This window comes from Cinclus cinclus, chromosome 19 (genome assembly GCF_963662255.1).
Source record: "Cinclus cinclus chromosome 19, bCinCin1.1, whole genome shotgun sequence".
In the NCBI taxonomy this organism is placed as follows: Eukaryota; Metazoa; Chordata; class Aves; order Passeriformes; family Cinclidae; genus Cinclus; species Cinclus cinclus.
Window position 1 is genome coordinate 321,502 of NC_085064.1, and position 27,605 is coordinate 349,106.

Below are 27,605 nucleotides of genomic sequence, written 5' to 3' on the forward strand. Positions count from 1 at the left end.
CCCTCCAAATCCCACTGCCAGTCAAGGTAACCATGGCCTGCAGGTGCACTGGGGCTGCTCCTGTTAAATTCAAGGTTGTGGGTGAGGAGGAGTGTACCTAGACTTGCTGGGAGCAGCATCAGCCCTACTGCTATATGTAGCAGAACATAAAACATAAATGCTGCTGTAGGAATGAAGCAGGGTGTCCCTCCTCAACAGACCTGCCTTGGAATGGTACGGATAGATTGTCACCACCTAGCTGGGCTTTTTGTTTTGCTCTGAAAGTGGGATGAGGTTTTGGAGCACACAACTCAAATGATCATCTGTTCAGAAACAAGCAATTAATACTGGCAAAACAGAAAAACTCCCAAGAGTTGTAGTAGTTGTCTCCAAAGACTTTTGATTTCTAGTTGGTAGATCAGTATTAAAATGCATCTTGTAACACTTCAATAAGAGCATCTAAAATGCAAGCCCCTCAGTAATTAGATATCTAAATGTAGACACTGACACCACAGATTTGCTCTAGAAGCATTTTAATTTACAAACAGCAATTCTGATTGACTTTATACCATAAAAAAAGCAATTTACAAGCAAGAAACAAATTCATCAGAACAAAATAAAGCAGCACAGAAATATTCATGTCACAAATCTAAAAACAAAGTGAATACAAGAGTAAAATATCATTTGAATAAATATTTTAAAGTTCATGCTGTAAAATAATCCATAATGGCAAGTTACTAATTCTTACAGCATCAGCTTAGCTAGCTTCATTTACTTCACATGATGATGAAGTGCGGAGGTGTGAGGTTCCCAGTTTATATTGCAAGATAATGACACCAAGGCAAGTCATTCAAACTGTTCAATTATTTATCTTGAAAAATAACCATACAAATAAAAGTTATTTAAAAATACAAATTTTCAGTCAGCAACAAACACTGTTAAGATCGTGCAAGAGCTCTGCCTCTAACCAGATCTACAACCTAGGGCTGAGCCCAAGGGCTGAATCCCGGCCTGTGGGAATGGGAGTCAGCAGTTCTGCATCTGCCAGAGCAGGAGTGAGCTGCAGGAGCAAGAAGCAAACCTGCCCAGTCAGTGGTATGTGGCTTCACATCCCCTGAAGAAATACAGGAACACATGTTCCAGGCTTACTTACTCGTTCAGCTTTTTTCTTTTAATGTAAACTTGCGTAACTTAAGTTAATGCTGCCACAGGGATGTGCAAGTAGTATTAAATCTACAATATTAAATACAAGTATTCTGGCACTTGATAATATGTATGTAAAATGCACACAGATTATAAAGTTTGAACATTTTGAATGACTTTACTAAACTTCCAATTTGATCACTGAGTATTATGAAATTTACAATTCATGAAATAAAGAGATTCATATAAAGAATTTACATAATTCCCCAAATACTTTCAAATATAAAATTTAATAAATAACCCTGACCAGTCAAAAAGCACCATTCAAGGGTAAAATTCCCTTGGAAAATAGATTAGGTGTTGCATATTTGAGTCCCTTTCAATGGTTTCATTGTGAAACCTGTTTAGAAAAATGACAATAAAAGAATCACAGTAAACTAATACAAAAATTCAAATAATATATATATATATATATATATATATATATATATATATATATATATATATATTTAATGGTAAAGCTTATTCAGTATTTTCCCAGCCCTTGATTTTATTCCTGATGTTCTTCCCATAATTCAGCCTAAATATATTAAGAGGCCTCACTGTTTTGTCTAAAAGTAAACCAAAGGCTTCAGCATAAAACATGAATTTATGCTGGGGAAGACTGCATTAAAACCCTCAATTTAGGCCTACAGTCTACCCTGCTGACAGTGAACTGACAGTATCCTTTATGCTACAGAAAGATTTCACACTTAAAAAGTAGAACCAATCTTGAGGCCTTAGTGACCAAATTGAACTTTTAATATGCTGTAAGTATTTACAAAGCTTTTTTCTAAATGTATTTACAAGTTTAAAAGGAGTAGTATGGGAGATAACTGATAAAGAAAACTAAAATAATAGTTTTAAACGAGAAACGTTAGCAAAGGTACAAAATCCTTTCTTTTCACAGTTTTGTCAGAATAGGTTAAGCATCTAGAGGAAAGGACACTGTCACTGTTTTCACATTTGTCTAGAATTAAAAAGGTAGGTTAAGAGACTCAATTATGAACCAGCCTGTATAATTTCATTACTTATTTTGCCGTCAAATATTTCTTCACATATTTTACTGACTTCTGCATTTATTGTAAATGAAATGTAACAGCTCTGTGCCGAGAACCGCACAGGCACGAGACACTCCAGCGTTCCTACCGTGTGCTGAAGCGGGGCCTCCTGCTGGTGACAGCCGGTGCCCGTGGCAGGGCTGACGCTGGCACCGCCTGTGACCGGGCACGGCGGCACCGCCGCTGCCGGGCGAGGCCGCTGCCTGCGCCCAGCAGAGCTCGCTATGGCTTGGGGTGAAGGACGGGCTCCGCCACAATCCATCATTTCCTGCCCCTTCACAGTCTGTTACGATGCTTTGAACCTGAACCTGTACAATCAACGTGATGTTGGCTTTTTGTTTGCTTTTGTCCGAGATTTTGGATAAGTCACTCTTTGGTAAACTCAAACAATTTAATGCATTTACAAATACAACGAACTATATTTAAATAATGCTAAGATCGTGACACAGAGAAATTCAAGAAATATAAATTTGTACCCATATCCTGCTATCCTCAAGTCATCCTTCCAGGGAAAAAGTCACACCAAAGGCACCACAGCACAGGTTCAAGATAAAGGGTTAGGAATAACTGTACATTTCTTGGATTTTGCATGTCTCAAACTTAATTTACCAAAACACACTTTTTGCATTTAATTACTTAAACACTGAAGTAAAAAACTGTATCAGAAACACCATGTTTTTAGGTGGGTAAACATACAGACTACCTGCTCTAGACACAGACTATCCCTTCCCTTACTGGAAACAAAATTTCTGTTGCTGCTTCAAGGAGAGAAAGATCTCCCCACCCCCTGCCTCTTTATATAGGCAGTTCTAGGACAAACAGGCAAATGATATACTCAATTTAACTGAAGCTGCTCCAGTGGAACACATGGGGGTTATACTGTAAATCCATGTTTCAGAGAGTAATTCTTATTGCAGAGGGTCACAATATTAAGAACTCGTGTATTTAATAAAGCTACTGCACAAATATGCCCCAGCTTCACAGGGATGAAAAAGTTTTACAAGATAGCAAACCTACCTTTTTTTTCCAATAATTTAGAAATGAGCTCTTTTCTAATTTTTTGGAAGTTAAACAGGACGTTCACAAATATATTTTCAGTATCAGCTAAACAAACATACGACCCAATAATATAAAACCTGTATTCTAAAGTTTGTGATTAGTTTAATAATTAATTTTATTCATCAGGTAGAATGTTAAACAGTAGTGTTTGCCAGTCCATGCTTTTGAGGTCTCTTAAGCCATTGTTTTTTTCTGGTATGGGTTTGTCTTTTTTTTGTTTGTTTTTTTCTTTCTTTCTTTTTTTTGTTTTGTTTTGTTTTGTTTGTTTGTTTGTTTCTTTGGGGGGAGTTGGTTTGTGTAGGGGGGGGATTTGGTTTGTCTGTTGTTGGGGATATTTTTTTTCTTGACCATTATGATTATGTTTCACATTTTCTATATTATACTGACCTAAATTATGAAGTTAGCACCATATTAAAAACATGTATTTGGTGAAACAAAAAATATTTAGAGTATTTTTGAAGTTGTTGTTAGCTCCTTTATAGAGAAAAAAAACACTGAAAAAAACAGAGAAGCCATAGCAATTCTGTGATACTCACACATGAAATAACATATTGCTCAAAATTCCCATAGAGTATTTGTTTTTCTATACAAAAAAAGTACAAATTCCAAGTGCTGGCATATCACTTGGAGATGTAAGTAGGAAGTCAACGTGCACCTGAAAACAGCTCTCTGTGAAGAGACCTATTAAAATACTGCTTGGAAATACTGTGGTTTAAACAACATCTCTCCCATGTTTTAAAAACCATGAAGAGTGATGAAGTTAAGTTTAATTACCTGGTATGGTTCTACAGTACGAAATGAAGGTAGATTCTGAGGCCAGTAAAAACACATTTTAGACCACAATGCTACTTTTAGGTTTGCTAATATTTTATATATATATATATGTGTGTGTGTGTGTGTGTGTGTGTGTGTGTATATAGATATATCTATCTCTATATATATAAAAAGGTCAGCACCACAGGTTGTCCAGCTTGCATTCTAGACAACTAACAAAACCTTTCAACAATTTAACCATAGTTTAATAGATTTATGGCATTTGGTTTACATATGTCATAAAGCAAAGCTATTAAAATAAGGTAATTCACTTCGCTCACTTTTGCACACAAATAGTTTAATAAAATGAAAACCAAACATTCATTTAAAACCAAAACCATCTTCCCAAAGTCTGAAGTTCTAAACCCTAAGCAGAGAGGGGTCCTAACAGTTGACAGAGTGGTATATGGTATTAGCCTTGACATACTTCTACATTCACCTCAACCAGAACAGGGAAAAGTGAAAGCATTTTATATATATAAAGCCAATTTATATATATAAACAGACTCACTACCAAAACCAGTTAGTAAGAGTGAACAGATTTCATTGTGACAGAAGAGGAATCAAAGCTGTAATATTCTCTCTCCCCACTGCTGTGTAACACATTACCAGCAACAGGATTTAAGAAATAAAGGAAATTACAGCTTCTTTGAGCATTCAGCAGAGCTGCCAATCTTATTCTAATATCCTTCTCCACTGGCATTTGTGTCTCACCAGATCAATCAGCAGAGACACTTCAGCAGACTCTTCCTAGCCTTTCCCAAGTACACTGTCTTTATAATCTGAGCATCTTTAAATAAAAAAAAAAAAAAACCAAACTCCAAACAATTCAGCCTCCTTCAAAAACAAAGAATATTTCTGAAATCTTCTCCAGAAGCCATTTCTAACTGATTTCCAGAAGGTCAGGAAAATTAAAAGGCTGTTACACTTGTACTGAAGATTACTAAAAGAATAAAATACTTTAAAAATACTTAGTAATGTGCTTGTCTGTGTTTCACTTAGATGTAAGATTTTAATCAGGTGTGTTAGACATTGCATGAATTTCCATACTAGAATCCATGGCTTCCGAAGCTGAAGCATCATTATCTACTTTCTGTTCCACAAACGTTTCTGTTCTGTCTGGAGACGCAACCCTGTTTCTCACTTCTGTAACCCCTGGGTGATTTTTTCGCAAGTGCTGGTTTAGTGTACCCTGGAAAGGAAAACATTTTCCGCAGATCTCACAGCGAAAGGGTTTGTCATCTGTGTGACCACGAATATGATACTCAAGTTGGTCCTTACGGGTATATTTTTTCCCACAAAACTTGCACACAAAAGGAGTTATTCCCATGTGCAATCGCATATGTCGATCAAGGCTCCCTTTCTGGTTGAAAGATTTGCCACAGTAAATACAAATTAGCCTCTCATTGTAGGGATACCAATGACCTCTTGTGTTTCTTTCCCGTGGGCTGTTTTCGTATCCTGGATTACTCACCATGGATTCACCGTCAGCCCCTTGCACGAAGCCCTGAACATCACCATGTAAGTGACCTGCAGGTACTCGTTTTTGGCGTGCGCGACCCCCTCTGAAACAGCTCAGCATTGACCTCGAAGGACTTGTATTGCTCAGGCTTCCAAAGGTTTCTGACACACCTGTAGCCTGTGATGAGGCATGGGTAAATGAATAAACATGTTGTAAGACAGACCCATAGGAACCAACATTTACTGCCACCACCTGCTCTCCATCCACCATTTCAGTGTGATATCCATCATCACCAAGGGAAGAGCTATCAGAGCAGCTTGGCCTGTCAGACTTTTCCATCTTAACTTTCACCTCTGCAATCTGACTTTCCCTCACTATCAGGTCTCCTTGCTCATGATCACCTTCAATCTGAATCTCATATTCAGAGATACTTCCGCTGCTCCCTCGGTCTGAATGGCCTTCCTCTTGCAGACGACTACGAAGAGTTTTGCCAGGAATAGTTTCCATCCGGAGATCGCTGCCTGCTGTTGACTGTCGCACCTGAGAGCAATAGGGAGGAGATATCTCAATAGGGTTGGCAAAGTAGCTGCTGTCTTTAACGCCATTGCGATTCTCTGAGTTTTCTTCGGCACCAACAGTGACAGAATCAACGTCACCAACACTGATCTTTGAATGGATACTCTCCAGTATCTGTGTGCACTTGTCAATGACGCACTGCATCTGTAGGAAGCTAGCTGCAGTCAGAAAACTGACAACATCCTTCAGCTGCAAGGACATCCTTCCAGTGTAACAAAAAGAAAGCAACTGTTCAAAAACATTGGGGTTTTTAATAACTGATATAGATAGGCCACTCATGGTGCTTAATGCTGAATGGTCACGGAAATACGGAGAACTGGCAGCTAAGACAGCTTTATGGGCGCGGAACGGCTGACCCTGGATGTGCACAATTATGTCACAGAGTTTCCCTTGCAAGCGGAGTTCATTTAACTGGCTCAGAACAGTGTTGCTGTACTCCGGCACATCAAACTGAATGAAACTGCTGCTGTCCATTTCTACAGATGTAAAGAGTAATCTGAAAGAAAAATTAGAAGATTTAAAACAGAGAATGAATACCAAGTTTTCCATTCCAAAAGCAAATGCTTGCAAATGTTTAACTTAAATCAACACATTGGTCTGTCAAAGGTACATAACAACCAAACATTTAGCACAACTACTTGATATAATAAAAAAAAGAAGAGTCTTAATCTACATGTTTCTTGCATTTCTGTAATTTGAATTATCCCTCTGCAACATTCACAATGCAATTGCTCAGAATACATCACAGTCTCCCTGGGACAGTCTGTCCTCAAAGAAACCTTGCAATTTCATTCCCTGTCAAGAAGTACAGAACAATCCACCCTCCCAAAAAAATATAAATTTTATAGCTGTTATGCAAGGTAAACACTTCAGAACCCTGAGTAGGTGTTCAAGCCAGGTATTACAGGGCTACTTGCAGGGAATTGCATCATTAAATTTTCCATGAATGATTATTGGAAGCTACTTTGTGAAGTCTGAAAAACCTCCTAAGGAAAAGTCACAGGCTTGTGTGTGCACGCATTTGAAGGAAAAGTGTTTGAGCTGCCCATAAACTTTCAATTAAAAAAAAAATCTTTTGTGATTTTTATTTTTTTAAAACCACGATGTGAACTTTGAAGCTCATCTGACACAGCAGTGACTTCCTAGCTAGAACAAATTGACATTTAAATTCTAACCTAACTTAATGGTACTCAAACACCAGGAAAGGACATTCAACGAGCCCTCAAAGAAATTTATAGAGCTCCAAACAAAAGGTAAAGAAAAGCACTTTTCACAGATTACTATTGAAAAAAGCACACACACACTATCAGCCTGATAATGTCAATCTGTAACATTACCTTACATTTCCAAGACTGGGCACTAATCAAGCACCAAAGAACCTCCAGACTTTTATTGCTATTCTAGTTCTCATTAATGCAGAAGTCTAAAAACATAATATTGCCACCATACCTGCTTTTCCAATTGAACAAACAGATCTCAATATCATCCATTGACTTCAGATGCAGGAAGCATATCCAATGTATCACAATATACTAGTGGATTTTTTTTTTTCCTATTATGTTACCTGCTGTAATGGGATACATGAACAATTTAAATCAAATTATGAAAATTCAGGTATTCTAAAAAGAAAATTGACAGGTAGAAGTAGAATAAAAACCTAAAAAGAAGCCCTGGAGCTCTACCAGCCGACCCTCACTTAGAACTAACATTCACAACCTTCACAAATGAAACTTCTTTTCAGCAGACACAAGAAAGCCAGCTTCCTGACTGGACATTATGTTTGACTTAGAAAACTGGCAAAAACTCTCACAGAATATTCAAGTTATCAGACTTGCTAAACATGTTCTCTAATTTACCAGTGTCATTACCCATTAAAATGGATAAAGGGGACTTCATTTGAGTTCTTTTGGCTGAGATGTAAAAGCGAGAAGAAAAACCTTTCACAGGCTTTTATATCTGAGGTGGAAAATGAGGACTGCAAGATGGCTACCTGATGTGATATGACTGCAGCAATCCACTCAGAGATGGCTTTGGCAGGACTGTTCTTTTATTCAGCAAATAAAGCTACAAAACAGTTCAGAGTTGTGAGCTGATAAAAGCCAAAAAACAAACAGCACAACACGTAACTTATCCCAGCTGTGGGGTAGTTACATGGCAAGATTAACTTTGCTTTTCTGAGCATCCCTGCCTGTTGTGCAGGGAACCACTAACCCAGTCCCATGGAGAAGACAGGAGTTCCAGCAGCTGGATGCATGTTTGTATTACAAATGAGTGCTTTAAGGTTGCTTAAAGACTCACCAGGGAGGAGGGGATGCACCATCACAATCTGTCACCTTCACTTGTGTCTGACAGGGCAGCAAGCTTCTTAGAAACTCAACATAGGAGCCCTTTAATTTGTGGGGCTTATTAGGTATGCACACCTGCAACATCAGCCATTCCTGACTAAGTTTCTCTGCTAAATGGAGGAACAGTTTTTGCTGACTGGGTCAGGGACTGCATACAAACCAAAAGATCAGTCCCCAACAGCAATCATTTGGCATTCCAGTCCAGGATGTACAGAAAGTTTGTCACATATAGACAGTGGTGTTCCTTCTTGTCCCATACTTCCCTAAGGGCTCCTACCCAGCAAAATGGAGAATAACTTACTTGTGGAGAAAATATTAAAATATATTGTCACTACTGGCACTGGCCCAGACAGAAGGACTGAATTAAGGATAGGCACATGAGAAGAAAGATGGACATTTTATGCCTTATGATGGAGGGGGGAAAAAATTGCATTCTTTTAATCATGGCATCTCTAGATGAATTCACAGTCCCTGGGACATGGCCACACATATGGACTGTAAACATATGCCAGGTAAAGCATGAGAACCAGAAGGACACCAAGGAGATAGGAATCCACTGTGATCCTTGCCCAACATAACTGTTACAACCCCTTTATCTCCATATGCCTATACATATTTGTAAGTAACTCTACATCCTTGTTCTCAAAGTTGTTTCTTCTTTCTTTTGGGAAACAAAGAAGCTTATTTGACTTAAGATGCTAGGAGTAAACAGCACATCCTGGCAGTAAGTGGAGAGGATGATGGAGTTAAAGGTGTGTAAGTTTGCTCACCAGTGTAGCAGAAAAGCAGTAAAAACCTGCAACAGGGATCAAGGGAACATACAGTGCTGCTTTGAAAGCAAGCAAACAGGTCAAGTACACACTACCTAAAAGGCAGTGCACAACAAGATTCTATATCCATCTGCTCTTAAAAAACAGAACAAGCTACAGCACACTCTTGTGACTATTTTTCCACCTTATTTTCTTCCTTTGCAGATACGTGCTTCCTGTGACCTTTAAAACATCTGTGGAAAGCTGGGATTAAATGACAAGTATTTTGAAATACAGCAGCAGTGGACAGAAGGGAACCCTTCTTCTGGTTTCAGCCACAACCTTTAATCTCCAGCTAGAGAACTAACCAGCTTACCAATGGACACCCCATTCAGGAGCAGGCAGGACTGTAGCAGGAGCAGCACTGCGGCTGCAGTAATTTTGGCAGGGTTAGTACCAGAGCATCCCAATTTCCTTGTATCAATTTGGGAAAGCAAGACCTGCGGGAAAACCCGGGTATTAACACATCAGAGAAGCAGGCACCACTTGCCAAGTTTTATTGGTGAATAAGAGCCAGAAGAAAAATGATCTTATTTATTCACAAAAGTCCTGAATGCCACTATCTAGAAAATAAAAGCAATCCATAGATTATATTCCCATACACAAGAGGATTTTATTTTATTTGTATACAGGATCAAGTTAGCAGCTCCATAATAAAGTTCTAGTAACATTAACCAAAATAATGTTCAGCAGGGTACTGCACCATAACAATACTCAAGTATTCATCAGTGCTGGCAGAGCAGTAGCACTTTCAAATCAACAGTATTTAGGGCTGAGGGAGGATCACTACAGTTTGAAACGGCTAGTAAGAACCCCTCCATTTTTTAACAGCTTCCTTCAAGTTGAAACATCTCCCTAACATCTTTTCTTTTTGGGGTCAGGCATATAACATTAAAATAAAGCAAGAAGGTACTTTAAAGTACAAGTTAACTTTGGACACATCCACTGTATGTTCAAAAGAAAAAAAATTTATCTCTGCAGTTAACCAGACAGTCAAAATGAAACTTATACATATTATAAATTCTTACAGAATTAGGACAGGTGAAGAAGAAAAAGAAATCATGCTCAGTCAGAAGTGCCATTTGGTACCTTCCATGGTATCTCAGCATATGCAGAGGGAACCTGTGTTACTTAGGTTCAATACAGTCACATAGAACAATAGCTCAGAATTATGACAGTTCTATTTGCAATATACAGACTCAAGAATTTGGGGGGTAGTGAGAACTACGACACTTCAGCTGGACTCAGTGATCCTTTTTGGGTCCCTTCCAACTCAGATTAGTCTGTGATTCTGTAAACTTGCAGCAGTGTCAGGTACACTCACTGTTAAAAAGTAATGCATTTCATCTTGCTTTAGCTTTCATCCCTATCTGGGAGTTAGTGTAAAGTTAGGGCAAAGTCCTGTAAAATTTCAGTCTGGGCACCAGTCTATGATTAGCTCCTCTCTTAACCTTTCCTCAAAAGTAGGTCAAAGTGTTTAAGGTTTTCACAGCTATTATGTATCCAAGAAACTGGCTGAAGGCACAGGCCAAAACTGGACACCAGGTTCACTAAGTCCTAGAGAGGCTCTGTGTTGAGCCTCATGCCTATTTCTGTAGGAGATGATGCAGTCACGCTCAAAAGAATCACCTAAATTCTCTTTGCGTCTGTACTACATTTATTCATCAGCGCTTTATACAGCAAATGTAGCCCACAAAATGGCTTTAATAGTAGTGGATCACTGCCCTATGTCTTCAAAGAAAAGTGTTCATTGAAGTAACCTGTGAACATCAGAGCAATAGGCCCTTAACATTTCTTATTAGATTTCAAAAGAAATTTCCTTTAAAAATTATGTTCTGTGAAAACTCTTATTTAATTAAAAAACCAGAATAGATGTTTACATACCACATAAAATATTTAATTTTAGTGACATCATACAGTAGAAGCGGAGAAGCATCGTATAACTATAACAGGCAGCTGTGTGTCTGCCAACATAGTATTAGTTTCTGCTTCTAAGTCTGCACCTGTTTAATTTCCTTCACTCACTGAACTATGATTCACCATTCCCACAGCCAGGTGAATGACACAAATTACACTCATTTTAACTCACACTAAGGTGTGAGAAAAGATCCCTTGCATTTTCTTAAATTAGCTCAGCAACAAGGAATCCTGGGGATAAAAAACACATTACAAACCTTAGCTGTTGTAGCACATCTGAGAACAGAAATACATAGAAAAGCTAGGAAGGTCATAATGAAAATGAGGACAAAAACAAAACAAAGTACTCCATAAGACCAAAAATGCCTCTACCAGGCAACAAGTGACAGGACAAGAGCTAACGGCCTCAACCTTCAGCAAGGGAGGTTCAGGCTGGAAACCAGGAAGAATTTCTTCACTGAAAGGGTTGTTAAGTATTGGAATAGGCTGCCCACGGAGGTGGTAGAGCCACCATCCCCACAAGTGTTAAAGACACAACTGGATGTGGCACTCAGTGCTCTGGTCTGAGTAGACAATGTAATGATCAGTTAAATATTGGAACTCGCTAATCTTAGAGGTCTTTTCAACTTTAATGATTCTGTGATACTCCCTCCATGAATTACTGCTCAGAATACAGAGAAAGGACAAGAAAATCAGCAGGGATTTGTATAAATCAGTGCACTCTTCCCTTGCATTTTATAGGAGCTAGTATCTGCACCATCTGTTTGAGAACTCAGGACATCACTGCAAATATGTACCTTCATTCACGAGAATTTTAACCTAGGAATGTAACTTTATCAGCTGTGATCATGGAAGTTTTTGGGCAAAAGTCTTCATCACTCCTACTCCTTTCTGACTGCATTTGCATCAGTCTTCAGATTTACAAAAGCCACACTAATTAACACTAGCTGTATCAAAGAAAAACTGCCATGGAGTATGCCACAGGCTAGGGGGATCTCTAAGAAATGAAATAATCTTTGAAAACAGGGAAGCAACTGATCATAGAATATTTTACCAGTTTATAACTCTCATAGCAGTGAAACATTAATTATCCTTTAAAAGTCAGCATATAGTACTCTTAGATAGCCTTATGTAACATGCCACACAGCACCACTGCTGTACTGAAACTCCATCCCCAAAGGAGGGTAGGCTACCCCAGTGATAAAAAACACAGCTTAATTTTGCAGCCATTAAAAAAAACCCCAAAACTAAAGGAGGGTAAGAAACCCACATACTATCCCAACAACTGAGATAATTTTGAAGTCCAACAAACTTCTAATAATACAAGCAGCACTATGCAAATAAATATAGAATTTGTTTTTGCATTAATGCTTCACTTCCTCCAAAGTGGCCATTGGAATCTAAGACAGAGGCAGTTCGCCCAAATTATCTGTAGGAGAGCACACAACAAAAGGTGAATGTGGCACATTATTGACTGGAAAACAGCCTTGAAAGTCAGTCTGCTTCATGTCTGGTTTGGACTCCAAGACAAAATCCTTAGGTGACAACTACGCAACAATTTAAAACTTCATTACTTTACCTCATAAAAATGCAGGAAATGCCCACTTCCTCAGAAGCAGAAGCCAGTTAATAGAGGCTGAACTGTAGTCACTAGAAAACTTAGCCCTCATACTTTGCATCCACAGATACCAGAACACTCCAGTGAAAATCACCATTCCTTCTCTGCAGCCAGACTGGCCACGTTCTACCCAACGTACTGAGCAGCTGCAGTGAAACCATAAACAAAGCTCCTGCCTGGCAGGTGAGAGTTCTAGCAGTGCTGTGGGACACAACCTCACTAACTGCCTGGAGAGCAAAGCATTAACCCCTGACACTCAGTTCAGTAAAACTTTACTAATCCAGACTTCTGTCTAATGAAAATTTAAAAGGATTTCTTTTTATCTAACCAAGATTCACAACATGATGAACAGAATTCAAAGAGTGGATGATTTTAGCATCATCAAAATAAAATCTATTTATTTAGAGGTACATACATGGACATGCATGCATACCCACATGCCAATACCAGCAACACTGCAAACTCATTCTCAGTGGTCAGCACGGTGCAGCAGATATAGTGCTGGAACCGCATATTCAGAATTTTATAGGAAAAAAAAAAATAAAGAACCCTCTTACTTGAGCAAATATCCAAAGAAAGCAGATATGAAACTTAAGTCCAAGTGACACCTCTGTCATTTATTCTCTTAACTGCCTTCCTCACAACAGCTTGCCTTTGTGGAAGTGATTGAAAAGGCAAAAATGAAACACCTATCAATGCATAAAAATAGTTTCACCTAAGAATTAGAAACCTCAACAGAAATAATCTCTTAATCTTGACTCTAGAAATCAAATTACCAGAACAGTAGTTGCAGGTACATATCTATTTCTGAATGCAAAAAAAAGTTACCAGGAGGCAAACTGGAGATAAGCCAAGATCAAAAGGTGCCTTCCAAATCAAACTATGCTATGTATCTATGATTCCAGTATCAACAAATGTATTATGCCAGATAAATAAAACAAAGGGACATGCTAGTGATACATACAATTCAAACCACCGATATCTTACAAGTAATGATCAAAAACTTTTATTTTGTGCACAAATTTTACAGTTTCCCGATTATGTAATGGTAAACAGCCACATTTTCTGACAACTCTGAGATGTCACTACCATTATAAAAAAACTCCAGCCTGTATTTTGTGCCTGAGGATATATATATATAGCCAGAATTTTCACAAGTGGGAAGAGAGCTCTTGAACCTTCCGATACAACCTTTATTTACTACCAAGGTAATACTTCATCACTATTGTGCATTTTAATCTGTCCACTTTCTTTTTTGTTTTTGTTGGTTTGTTTGGGTTTTTTTTTCCTAACAGTAGCCACTTCTTCATCAAATTGTGACTTTTTGGCTCCAGTGTCTCTTTTAAGCAATGAAGTGACTATGTTCTTTAGATATCTGCAACATTTTTGCAGTAGATTTACAATAGCTGCGAAGAGCACATTTTCGTGGTATTTTCCCAGCACATTGCTTGGGACAGATGGAATTGTTTGGAGCTGTCCCTGGACTGGCAACGAAGCACAGGCACATTCTGATCCAGATGTTGAATATTCTGTAACATGTAACAACTGCAGCGCAGCTCATCCCGTATCACTTTTGTTTTCCCTTGAAAACCAGGCCCACCCACATTAACGTTTCCGAGACTATTCTGGCTTGCTCCAAATTAACTCCCGACTCTGATTTACTCTAAGCCAATTCCAATTCTGCGTGCTGCGCACACCTGCCGGGATTCGGAAAGATCTTCGCATTACAGAGACCGGGGCTTCACCAGAACTTCCACCCTCTCTGACAGAACAGCAGCAGCCGAAAGGTCCCCCAGTTCCTGGCAACGAGCACCTCCCCGAACGGCTCCAGGTCCGTTCCGCCCCAGTCCGCCGTGCAGAGGATTTCACGCCCGGCTCGGGTTAACAGCAGACCCCGACACGGGCGCGTCCGCCCTCCCTCCCGCACGCCAAAGCCGCACCAGAGCCACCGGCTCGGGTTACGCGACAGCTCCCGCCGAGGCACAGCCGGGCGACAGCCGCCGGGACGGAGCCGCCGCCGCTCCAGGCGGCCGAACCGAGCCACGGCCCGCCGGGCCACGGCCGCCACCCCCGCGGGGCCCGCGGCGCGCCGGGATCCCCGAGCACGGCCCCGTCCCCCGGAGCGCCGGCCCGGGCCGAGCGCCGCTCACCTGCGGCTGTCCGGGGCTCTCACATGGCGGATCCCGGCCGGCCCGGCCCGCTCCCACCGCCGCTTCCCGCCCGCTCCCACAGCCCCGCGCACCCGGAACTGATTCCGCTGGCGGCCGTTCCGCTTCCTGCTGACGGGGCGGTGCCCCCGGGCCCGCCCCGCTCCCCGCCGCCCTCTCAGCGCGACTCTTCACGAACGCAGAGGGATCGGAGCTTCGGCTGAAGCCGCTGCCTACGCGGGCAGAGCTGTTCCGAGACCGCTCGCGGTGTGCAGCTCCGGAAGAGAACGCGCTCTCAGAGCCATACCCCGAGGGGCAGCCGCAGACGCCGCGAGGGAGCTTTTGGGGGAGGACATCCCCCGGTGGTGTTTTTTTGGGGTTTTTTTTTTTTTTTTTTTTTTTTTTTTTTTTTTTTTTAGTTATCGTGCATATGCTTGTAGTTCAGGTAGCACAGCGTTTCAGTTTATGAACCAGACAGTTCATGCAGTCAGTGACTGGTGCCAGTAGGTCCTGCTGGGATATCCACCCGGTCTAACTGGACACCACATCCTGTCTTCTGCAGGTATGTCTTTCTCTCCCTTTTAAGACACAGAACAGAGGCTTCACACATTAGGCATGGAATCCTGATCAGATAAAGCAGCGGCCTGGGAAGCATCCTGGCCAGGGTACAAATAACAGAGTTAAAAAACATAACAGACAAACTGTATTTGTTCACTCACATAAAAATACACTCAAACAACTAATTCTGAACAGGCAGAAAACTTCGGGCTTATTCTTCTGTGTTCAGTAAAAGTAACCAAAATAGAAAATTAATTTTATTGTACCATATTCCATTTAAATTTGCTGAAGACTGTGTTACGCAAATATTGACTTCTCCAGGTATTAACTGAACACGCTTTCATGAGAGTGAACTAATTTTTTGCTTAGGTAGTAAGCAGCAGCTGGGACAGTTCCACAAGGACTGAGCAGACAGAGGCTGGAAAAATTAAGTTCAGTATGAGTACCTAAATTTAGTCAGGGAGAGAAGGAATCCTCACAGGAAGGTAAGGGTAACTTAATCTTTAATATATTTTGCAGCATGAAATTTCTTTTGTACTTAGACAAGAAAGAAATCTATTTCATCTGTACCTACTTGGAATGTAGCAAGAGGCCTTTGGGACATGCGGTTGCTGCTACTGTGAAGTGAGTGGTCTAGAATTTTCCTATCAGCATGTACATTCTCTATTGTAACTTCAGAGATCACCATTTTGCAAGAAACAGTTACAACAAAACCTGTTTCACAAATTTGAACAAGCATGGAAGCCAATCACCTAAAGCAGCAAAGAAATGGGTCCACAAATTCATCATTCCACAAATTCATCAAACTTACTGCGTCATAAAAATCAGGTTTTAGTTTAATGTTTTGTTAGACTAGGCTGGCATTATCATTATTTCAAGAAGACACATTACTAGATATACTTTTTTATATATTTAATAAAGTTATATATCAACAACTTTTGGATTTGTACTTTTGTTTGAGCACTTATTTTGGCAAAGTGAAATATTAAATACTAGTACTAGACATGCATTCCTTTCATTCAAGCTTAAGAAAACATTTACAAAGTTGACAGATAACATTTATTAAAACATGTTATAGAAAAAAAGGGGCATGGGACTCTTCTATAAGAAGAAAATATTGAACAGTAACATTAAATTAAAACCATGCTGTACAATTAGGACAGCAATATTTATAGACAAAACTATCCAACCTCTGCAATACAGGCATAACATCTCACAAAATATCAAGATATGCAAAATTACTATTATAAATGACTTGTTTAGAATAAAAACTTATAGCTCATTAAAGATGATTCACTTGACTTGCATAAACAGTTACATTTCTGAAAGAAATATGGAATCCCATGAATAAAAAAAAAGGGAGCAGCAATTGACAGACACAGGCTTCAAGCAAAAATCAGAACTTGCAATTTAATCACATTAAAAATATGCCATTTTCTTTTCCAGCATCTTCCTCTAGGCCACTGACAGTTCACAGCTAATAGCTAAAGAAGCCAAGCTATCCAATGAAGTATTTAAAAGACAAAAAAACTACTTTCCTTTGTTGCTTTGAGAAAGGTCCTAACTCTGTTACACCAAAGCTCTCCATGTACTGCTGTAGGCTCTCCTAATTCAGAGATAGGTCACCTCGCTGGCACCCAGGCAAAAGTATTGAGATTACAAACCCTGATGTGCCTCCATTCTTTCAGGATCAATAATACTGGAACACTCAATACATCAGCCTTTGATCATCTGCCATGCTTATGATACAGGATGGTTTCTCAACCTCAGACAAAAAATGCTGTGACCAAAAACTGTACTGACAATACCTTCTAGGGTCTATCTGCTCACCCATAAAACTAACAAGGAAAGTTTAAAAAAATCAAACAACAAAAAGCACCCCGCAAACCAACACTGGTGTGTGAAATAGGAACCTTCTCTCAAAAGGGCCAGATACACACCTAAGCAGATTTTAACCCTGCTAACAGTTGAATTTTTCAGAATGGCACTTACACAGATTCTGTGTATTAACAACATATTCTGTGGTAGTTAACAACATAGTTACAAAATGGAATGAACAGAAACTTAGCTGTAGTATCATTAAGTCTTCTTACCACTGCTAGGACAATGAATGGCTTCAAAGCAGCAGCAAAGTCAGAAAGCCACCTGGGTGTACAATATTGCTGGTTTTCAGAAGACACTCACTTTACTACAGCCAACAGCCACATCATCGAAGGTAATGAAGCATATGGGAAGATTAATGAAATTCATCATATACATATGCATTTATATTATTTATATACATATATATATATATATTGCTTCCCTCCTCCCCACAAATAAGAAATAATTTTTCGTACCTTGAACAAGATCACTCCATTAGCAAAGATCAGAAGCTTGACAGAAGCTGTGTCTGTATATCTTGGCTTGCTACGTTCAACTGCACTGGCCACCAGTGGCAGGGTCTGCAGGGGCGATGTGTGGCTAAAGGTTGAGAACTGCCCTGTGCTAGTCAAAATGAGTTCAGCCTGCACAAAAAATGGATGTGAACAATCCACCGCAAGCCAAAATCTCAATCAGAGGTGCACATAATGCTTCTGCTTAAACATGTTTAAGGAAGAGTGGCAGCTCTAGCAAGTGGTGCAGAGAGACACATGGAGAAGATACTCCTGGGTACACATGGAGAAACTGAAGAGCTGCTCTTGGGAGAACACCTGAACAAGTCACTGAGAACACATACAGACATAGTCACAGAAGGACACACTCCCTGCCTGAGGAGATTCACTTCTGAGAGGACTCTGGCCTACAGCTAAGCCCTGCCAGAGCAGGTACACCTCTGAAATAACCAAGGTCCACAGAAGAACCAAGCTGGAACAGACACATCCCTGAAGGGACTGTGGCCCAGTGTCACCATGAACAGTGACCCTGACCAGCCCAGAGCACCAGAGGACACCCACTAAGAAATGAAAAGCATCAGACAAGGAAGTGTGCGTACAATCCCAACCCCCTGTGTGACCTGTCACCTTACTAAAGGTGAAAGCAGGGGAAAGTGAGACTACAAAGGCAGGGAGAAGAGGTGTTAAGAGTTAAGATGAGCATGAGGAAGATGGTTTAAGTAATTTTTCATCTTTCCCCCCCAGTACCTGAAATGGTAATTAGAAGTTTGACAAAGGGCAATAAACTGAGTTCACGAAAAACACAACTGTTTCACCTGTGACATGCAAAAGTAAGGATTTTAGACATGGATCTCAAGCTGCCCTTAAATCATCAATCCTCTCAACTTGATCTCATGACAATCAGATCAGTATTTTCCTGCAATAAATTTGTTTCATGTAAATTAAAAGCAGAAAGCCAAGTGTTACAAAATCAATGGAGCAACATTTGTTGGACTTTCAAGACAATGCCATAATATGGGGTAAAACAGCAGGAGGCAAATACTAAAAAGTTACTATTCATGCTAAGTCATTAAAAAAGGACATGGTTCTATAATATGATCTACTGAACCTGTTATAAAATCTTTAAAGTGTCTCTCGCAGTACATTTGATTTTAAAGCTTTATTTCAAAGTAACCTAGCTGCAAACAGAAGTAGTGTTAAACCTTGAAATATCCCATATAAAAGTCATTCCAAGCTGGTAAAAGAAACAGTTTTGCTGGCAGCTCTGTAGGATGGTCTGAGTTTGACTTTTTTTTTTTTTTTTTGACCACAGTTTTCAGACTGGTGTTACTGTCCAGCCCTTTTTATGATTAAATGGGAAGAGGCACCATTATCCTTTTTATGCAAAACTAAAATGACAGTTGCAAAGGGGCTGAGAATTAATGTAATGTACAAGATCATCCTTGAAATGAGTATGAGAATGAACACCTGAACATGTCCAAGGCCAGGCTGGATTGGGCTCTGAGCAACCTGGCCTAGTTGAAGGTGTCCATGCCTATGGCAGGGGGGTTGGAAGTAGATGACCTTTGAAGTCTCCTTTCAACCTAAACCATTCTATGATTCTAATGCCTTCCTTCAAATATGATGATGGTACTTGCAGAAATGATACCATGTATGTGGTAAGGCCTTGAAGAATGGAAAAATAGGGCCACCGAGTGCAAGAACCCTTTCCTCTACTCTCATGTAAACAGGCAAGCATTATAATATTTTTTAGTATTAAAAGGACAGTGTTAGCAGTGTGTAAACAAACCATAGAGGGAATAGAATTTCTGAGTTTAAAAAACGTACTTATAAAGTTTTATGGTTTGTTTTTTTTTATTTTTGTTTGTTTTGGTTTTTGTGGTTTTTTGGTTTTTTTTTTATTTTGTTTAAATACAAAGTGCTTCTATACATTAAGCAGGTTACAGTGTTAGTGAGCAAAATCCCTGTTTCAATACCTTGATCACAAAGATTAACCATGACCACCATGGTATTTGCAGAGTTCAATTAGTGCTAAGAACAGGAACTCCGTGGTGCTGATTATTCGTGCCCATTGCCAGCAATGGGTTCATTGTATTTGGGAACATCTGTTTTAAAAAAATTCCATATGAAAAAATATTTGAATTATTAAAAGATTAATAATTAAAGAGCCTCTTTAAAAAAAAAAAAAAGGGGTTTGTAGGTAGAATGCCAGTCAAGAAATTACAGTCATTACGGCACACTGAGTGGAAAACCCTCAGTTTGCAGCAGACATTCATTTTCAGGACACAATTCAGTTTTATCTTAAGACAATTTGTAACTGGGAGTTCAAAAAAGAATCTGAAGTGTAATCATCTTTGTGTGGTTTTGCTTCACCATACAGGATCATCATTATCCTGCACACAGCAGTGCCTAATACAGAAATTAGGGCCAGACAGGCTTAGGTCTTTAATGCTGGTTAACTTTTTCCCTATATGAACAGCACTGTATTTGGATATCACCTTTCTATTATATACTATGTATGTTCTAAAGGCTCTTTCCTTTTCCTATTTCAGTAAGCTAATAAGAAGCTTTTGTTTACTAAGAAGCAATTGCTTTCACATTGGATTGCATTAAGCTTTCAACCCCAAAATTCTGTTTTCACCTTTATAGCTGATGCCTTTATTCAACCTGCAGAGCTGACAGCATCCCTTAGAACTACACACTCTAACTCCATGAATGAGAGCCCCACACATAGATCCTCATCCTAACAAAGAACAAGTGTCACTTTCCCAGCAAAAATCCCAACTTCAGACAAAAGCATGGTACCATGTTCTGCAGTACCATTAGAAGATCCAGATCACATACTTCCTACTTTTTTCCACAAGCAACTTCATTTGAGGAAGTAAACAACTCTGCTTGTAATCACCAGTCACAGTAGTTCAGTACCAAGAATCTGTATTACAGTTCCTACTATCCAAATATTAAAGAATTAAAAGTATAAATACCTATCAATGACTATGTAATTTTCCTAAAGCAGGTTTCTAAAACTAGATAGAAGTTCTCAAAGAAGTTTTTGTACCAATAACAAGTCAGTTCATTAATCCAGAGTTTGGTACTTGCTACTGTAGTAAGCCACAAAAATTTTAACAGAAATTTACACTTTAAATATTTGATTATTTTGACTAAGTTCCAAATGTTACATCTTACTTTTTGTTGGTGTCTTTTTTTTTTTTTAATAAGACATACTTATTATACACACTTCTAGAAGCTCTCACAATGCAGTAATTAAAATCTAATGAAGTCAAGAATCACACAACATTAGACCCTAGAAGAGCAAGGACAAAGTATACTTAATATACACTGAAGTTTATATAGCGATAAATTAAGTGCATTACAGACTAAACAAACATCAGCACAAAATTAGTCATTTGTTTTACTGAAGATAAATTAAGAAAACAGAAGATGGATAAAGGAAAGCCAAACCACCTTTACCACTGCCTTTCATTAAGCAATACAACCAACAAAGGCTACTGAGTGATGCACACTACCTAATGATACATGTTAAGGACGCTGGCAGTCTTCACCTTGAGGTGTAATTCTCTTTTTTTTTTTCTTCATTTAAATGTGAATTGTATAACCCAGTTTGGTCATCTGAGTTTTCTTTTCCAATAAGGAGTGCTACCTGAATTCCTGGTTCATGTAAGTATTTTCAGGATTTTTGTCAATTTAGAGCTGAGTTTTACTGTGAATTTAAATGACTTAGAAATACAAGATGGCTTTTAAATATTGGTGTGATTGCAATCAATCTCAGACCTCATTTTGCAGGCACCTTTCAGACTAACCACAAGCACTTCACACACTGAACACCTGAAGTAATATTGCAGGAAACAAAATACATATGATCTGTTTATACCAGCATACCCTTTAAAACTTCTTTTTTTTTGTTAAAGTACAATAGCAAGTACCAGACATTATTTGCATAATTCATTGTTTTTTCTTACTCTACTAAACAAATGTAAGCACTAATGTCTTAGTTCATCTCAGTAGTACTCTGCTCAGCTTTAGAAGCCTGATAGGACTTGGTACAAGAGATCACATGCCGATGAAAACTGTCCCGCCACATAAATCTTTTCCCACAGATGTTACACTCATACGGTTTTATGCCTGTGTGAATTTTCATATGGCCTACAAGATGGTGTTTCATTTTGAATTTCTTACCACAGACACCACAGCCATAAGGTCGAAGACCAAGGTGCATACTCATATGCCGATCTCTCTGACTTTTGTGTGTGAAGCTTTTTCCACACTGACAGGGATAGAGCTTATCGGCATGGGAGAATCCAGTGAGAGATGTTTCTTCTTTAATCCCGGCAGCCATATCAACGCTTTCACCATAGCCTGCTGCCATCATAAGATCCTGTCTGTGAGCACTTAAATTTCCATCTGCCCTTTCACCAGAAAATTCTTCCATGGATGAGCCATAGAAGTCAACTTGTTCATCGTAATTACTTTCATCTGCCTGTTCATCAAATTCTGCTTCCATCTTTTTGTCACCTATGTGAAAATCTTCAACGCCTGAGGACTGGATTGAATGATCTGCCTGGATGGCATTCATGGATTCAGAAACTTGGTGTTCATCATAAGGATTATCAACACCTTCACAGTCTTGTTCAAACCTTTCTGGTTTCACATGGATCCAGCGCTTGTGAGACATGATGCTGGGTTTGCTATACATTGGTCTGGTATACTGGTACTCTGCACTATCACTAGTTCCCTCTTCCCCATCCTGACTGGTCATTCCAGTGCTAAGTCTATCGTGTTCTGTTGAAGAATTACTGGGAAGGTACTCATGTTCTGCCAGCTGACACGACAGTTCATCTTTAGAGCTCTCTTCTTCGTTTTCGCCATCCCTTAGTTCCTGCACTTTGTGGAATTCTGTCTGTCCTCCAGGGCCAAGCTCAAAGGTTTCAACAAGGCCATTGTAGCTACTACTGCTTGGGGACTGATGGTCACTGCCATGATTCATCTTCTGACACAGAACTGTTGGGTTTCCTTCAAGTACTTCAGTGCACTTATCCACTACATGCCACATCTGAAGGAAACTTGCTGCTGTCAGATAACTAACAATTTCTGGAGCAGGCATTACCAGCCGGCCTGTATAGGTAGACAGAAGAATGTTCTCAAATACTCTGGGATTCATCACATCAGGCAGGACTATTCGCCTGCTGTTTTTCAGGAGAACCTGATCACAGAAGTAAGGTGAGCTAGCTGCAAGAACAGCTTTATGGGCTCTGAAGAGATGGCCCTGAACCACAATGGAGACATCACATAATTGTCCTTGCTGGCGCTGTTGGTTTAACTTCTGCAAGATGGTGCTAGAAAAATCTGGAAATTCCACTCGAAAGGAACTTGACCCAGACTCCATTTCATTACAAATTTAGTGTTGTGCTGCAAGGAAAAAAAAAAAAAAAATTAGAAATTCTGCTTGGTCAAGTATTGACCTTTCCATTATCTTCTACTCTTTTTCTTTTTTCTTAACAGACTCACATGGAACTCAACATTTTCTGGAACCTTTTGCCACTGTTGTATTTTTCTCAAGCCACCTCATTTCTCTCTTCTGAAAGCTAGGCCATAAATTGCTATTCCAGCAAATTTTGTTGTGTTTCTTCTCTCTAAGAGGACTCATCAACTACAGCAAGATGTACAAACAGCAAGTTATCCAGCTGGGATAGACTAAGCATTTCAAACATGAGTTTAGGCTACTGAAACCATTATTTAATGGAATTATACAGCAGAGTTTTAACTCCAGGATATTTCACAGTTTGTACCAGCATATGGAAAGATTCTGTATTTCAAATGCCAACAAAATCATCTCATTGATCCCCCAGCAAACACTGATCTTACTCATGAAATATTTCACTTAAAATCAATTTTTCAAAAGCAACTGTATCAACTCACAGGATGACACTGGAAGCACAGGCAGAACCCCACTAAGAATGAGGCTTATGACCCTTCTCATGCATTTCCCTACTGTTTCATTAACTGAAAGGTGGAACACAGCTTGTACAGTTCCAGGCTTGTTCAGATATTTGGGTTAGAGGTAGGGTTATAATGTTCTTTTTAAGGAAATCATATAGAACTTAAAATGTCAATCAAGAAATTGATACCTTTGCTGCACAGAACTTTTCCTGCCTGTTCCTTGTGTATTTGTAACAACATAACAATTACAAGCCAGAATCTCCGCTAAGAGCTCCCAGATTTTCACATCTGTATTCTCACATAATCTTGATGTCCTACTCCAAAGTTAACAGTCCTTTAAGCAGTAATAAGACTTTTTCAAATCCATACCTGAAACTTTAAATTGAATCTGAGATAAATTTGCACGTTATTGTAATTAGAAATAACAGGAATTTAAATGCCACTATGAAAGGCCAACAGTAACTGCCTGAGTAAGTTAAACCTGTGCAATTTTTCTATTTGATAATGTGTAAATTGAGTGCTAAGGGATTCTTGCTGAGCCATGGAGCAGCAAGTGGTTTCCTTGGTCAAGTTCCATCAAGTTGCCACTCACACAATCACAGAAGACACCTTTAAATTCACTGTCTCCAGCACTCCTCAGATTATTTTCCTCAAAGCACCAACCCTCTTCAGAACAGAATTAGCTACCCATACTTTTCCAGGGAACAACGGAACGCTGCACCTGCCAGTTCAATTGTTAACTTTTCTTACCACTTTGCTTAAAACAATTTGACATAATTACTTCAGTATTTCATCTTATACTTTGTGTATATTACATCTAATTTTCAAAACAATCAAAATTTTGTTATACAGATGCAGTTCCTTACCTCCCCTCAGAATATTTTCAGATTTAAGATCCTAGTCTTCAATACTTGCCGACAAAAAAAAAATAAGCCTTCAGGAGATGGTCAACTGAAATTTAAAGACAGATGCCTGTACAACTTATATACAGTTACTGGTAATCTAAACTGTCATTTTTCAGCATGCCACCACAAAAACATTTCCAGATGATAACAGACTTTTTTTGCAGACAAAATGTAAGCAAAATATTTTCAATTAGCAAAGCCATTCAAGTGAAGCAAACCGGTTTTCGAGGGCTTCACTCCCTCCGTCTACAGTCTGTTTTGTTTTGCACTTTTACTCCAAACTCATAAAGAACAAAGTCTTTCTACTTAAATTAATAATAATAAAAAAATAATAATTTTCATGCTGGAGCATTGAGTCGAACACACAAGTCACATTTCAGTTGCTTCGAAATAACATTATTTGTAATAAGAGCTAGCAGGGAGTTCCTTCCCCTCCCCACGCGCAGGCCTGCAGATACGGATCTCTCACCCTCGCAGCGCCCCCGCGGCCGCCCCGGTGGGGCCCGACCAGGAATCGCTCCGGCCCGCAGGACCGGACAGGCGCAGCGCCTCCCGCGGCCGCGCGGACCCGCCAGTAGGCTCCGGCCGGAGCGGCCCCGGTCCCGGCGGGGACACCGACCCGGCCCGACAACAGCGCGGGACCCGCGGACGCGGGGAGGCCTCGCACGCTACGCCGCCCCGCCCCAGCGCGGACCCGCGCACCGGGCCCGGCGACAGCGCGGCTTCCCGGGGGCCACGAGCGGCAGCGTCTCTCACCTGCGGGTCGCGGCGTCTCTCTCATAGCGGGACGCTGTCGGTGCGGGTGCGGGTGCGGGTGCGGCTGCGGCTCCGGCTCCGGCTCCGGCCACGGCCACAGCCACAGCCCCGGCCCCGGCCCTGGCCCTGCCCGCACCCAGCCCGGCCCGCACCGGAAGTAGCTCCCCCCCTTCCTGCCGGCACTTCCGCGTCCCGGTCACGTGACGACCGCCCGGCCCGCCTCCCCCTTGCCCACAGCGGGACTCCCCCGGGGCGGCGGCGGCGCCCCCTGCTGGCCCCGTCTGGGAGAGGATGCGTTTGACCGGAGCGCTCCGTGCTCCTCCAGGCCGAGCTCTCCTGTCCTCACCTGTCCTCTCTCCTCCTTTGGCTCCGCAGCTGCTACCCAGGGCAGCACTCGCAGCGCTGCTGCGGGCACTGCCGGGCGGCACCAGGGGGTCAGACAGTACAACTGAAGGCCGCTGTCCTCGCCAGGCGCCGGCTCAGCCCGCGTGTTCCGCACAGATTCCTGACGTGCTGGGGACGGGCACTGTCCTGCGGCCGAACCCTTCCCCTGGGCGCAGCTGTGCCAGCTTCACCCCGCTCCCGCCCCGCAGGAGGCGCCGCTCCCCGCCCGGGCCGGATCCGAAATCCGCCCCTTTCTGCAGGAAAATGCCCCAGATAAACGGATAAAAATTTAGTATTATTTATGCCTAATCGTTCATAATTTTTAAAGAAAACGGAAGCTAGTATCTAATTTTTCAAATTCATCACCGGAGCAGGCGGTTCTGTGGGGCGCTGCTGGCTCGGCTCCCGCTCCTGCCACGGGAAACCTCACCTGGGCACAAGCCAGAGAGCTTTTCTGTGGCTGAACTGGAGCAGGAGTATGTGTGAAAACCCTGGGGTAGGAGGGAGAGCAATCGGCTGCGTAGGAGCTGAAGAGCTGAAGGAGCTCTCCTAGACAGAAACCATCCCCGTTTCACCAAGTACTGCATCTGAACAGAACTTGGTCTAGTGCCTGGATTTTCAAGTCTGGTAGTGCACATTCACATTAGGAACCCTAATAAAAACTTGGCCTGTGCGGAGAACAGTGTGATCCCACAGTTAGAAGTGTAAAGTATAGCAAAAGGTGAATAATTTAATATTAATTTTTAATAATTATTAAATAATCATTTGTAAAGTAGATGCAAAGTCAACTCACAACAGAAGAGAACTCAGCCTCCAGTGGTATAAACAACACCCGGGGCTGCCCTGGCAGCCCTTGTTGCAGGTTCAGGAGTCAAGGGTAAGGGTCAGTTCTTCCAGGTGCAGGGAGATAAGTACTCCCTGCTGGTAGGGAAGTTGTTAAGGTACAGCCTCACAATGGTCATCTCACTTGCACCACAACTGATTGCACAAACCACTTTTGTAGGGAGGCATTGTGGATTTTCTCTCTAGACTGCCATACGATTAACTCTTCACCTTGCTTGGTCTGCTAGGTAGCTTTCCTAAGCGTTTGGATAGGAAAGAAACCATGTACTCCACTTTTTAAATGAGAGATTTCGGTAAAGTGTCAAAACACACACACAACTGATACCTGACTCAACAGGCTTCATCCTACGGCTGTGACAGCCCAGCTCCCCAGCAGGAAGCCCACAACAGCAAATCTCAGCTTTGAAGAGATCCCGAGTAATGACAAGTTCAGACTGTAAACTGGGTCTCAGTGAGTCTTGAAAGCTCCTGCTACCTTCTCTGCTAAAATGGTGCTCATAATTTTTCACCTGCTGGATTCCTCTCCCCTCCTTGCTGTGAAATGGTCTCCGTCTCTGCTGTGTCTAACAGAAGCCAGCTGGAATGGGAATCATCTGGGACAGCTCTGAACTATGGAGTGTGATTTTTAGGTCATGGTGGAGAACTACAAACCAAACCATCATTTTCTCTGTCATGATTCTGGAAGCTACTTTTCTAAGTACTTTGCTAAGATGGATTTCTACATTTATGTGGTGCAGCATCTTACACAGGATTAATAATAAAGCATTGTCCTCTAATCCACCTGATCCTTTGCCAGTCATGAAGTGTTGAATTGTCTCCAAGTTTACAGAATATATGCAACCTTGCATTTTTTCATAA

General features: G+C 40.8%; 2 protein-coding genes across 8 annotated transcripts; both read right to left on the minus strand.

Annotated features, from left to right (window-relative positions):
- Positions 1-501: 501 nt before the first annotated feature.
- On the minus strand, positions 502-17,716 carry ZBTB34 (zinc finger and BTB domain containing 34). 6 transcript variants are annotated; one of them, XM_062505602.1, is made up of 3 exons: positions 17,620-17,716; positions 14,972-15,546; positions 502-6,628 (listed from the first exon to the last, which is right to left on the minus strand). In XM_062505602.1, exon 3 carries the CDS (start codon positions 6,604-6,606, stop codon positions 5,107-5,109), a length of 1,500 nt encoding a protein of 499 aa, XP_062361586.1. In that variant the 5' UTR covers positions 6,607-6,628; positions 14,972-15,546; positions 17,620-17,716; the 3' UTR covers positions 502-5,106. The 6 variants fall into 6 exon arrangements, with proteins under 6 accessions (XP_062361586.1, XP_062361585.1, XP_062361584.1 ...); XM_062505601.1 differs by having other exon boundaries at positions 14,972-15,624; XM_062505600.1 differs by lacking the exon at positions 17,620-17,716 and having other exon boundaries at positions 14,972-16,287.
- On the minus strand, positions 16,424-25,656 carry ZBTB43 (zinc finger and BTB domain containing 43). Of its 2 annotated transcripts, none has more exons than XM_062505606.1 (2): positions 25,521-25,656; positions 16,424-23,328 (listed from the first exon to the last, which is right to left on the minus strand). In XM_062505606.1, exon 2 carries the CDS (start codon positions 23,303-23,305, stop codon positions 21,911-21,913), a length of 1,395 nt encoding a protein of 464 aa, XP_062361590.1. In that variant the 5' UTR covers positions 23,306-23,328; positions 25,521-25,656; the 3' UTR covers positions 16,424-21,910. The 2 variants fall into 2 exon arrangements, with proteins under 2 accessions (XP_062361590.1, XP_062361589.1); XM_062505605.1 differs by lacking the exon at positions 25,521-25,656 and adding an exon at positions 24,726-25,061.
- Between the last annotated feature and the right edge of the window lie 1,949 nt (positions 25,657-27,605).

What these genes read in the sequence shown, in the direction of transcription:
- ZBTB34 (XM_062505599.1), bottom strand. Translation starts at nt 7,622, where the DNA reads ATGGATGATATTGAGATCTGTTTGTTCAATTGGAAAAGCAG. An exon ending in TTGTTCAATTGGAAAAGCAG is followed by an intron (nt 6,629 to 7,581) that starts GTATGGTGGCAA and finishes TTTTTCTTTCAG; the next exon opens with ATTACTCTTTACATCTGTAG.
- ZBTB43 (XM_062505606.1), bottom strand. Translation starts at nt 23,305, where the DNA reads ATGGAGTCTGGGTCAAGTTCCTTTCGAGTGGAATTTCCAGATTTTTCT.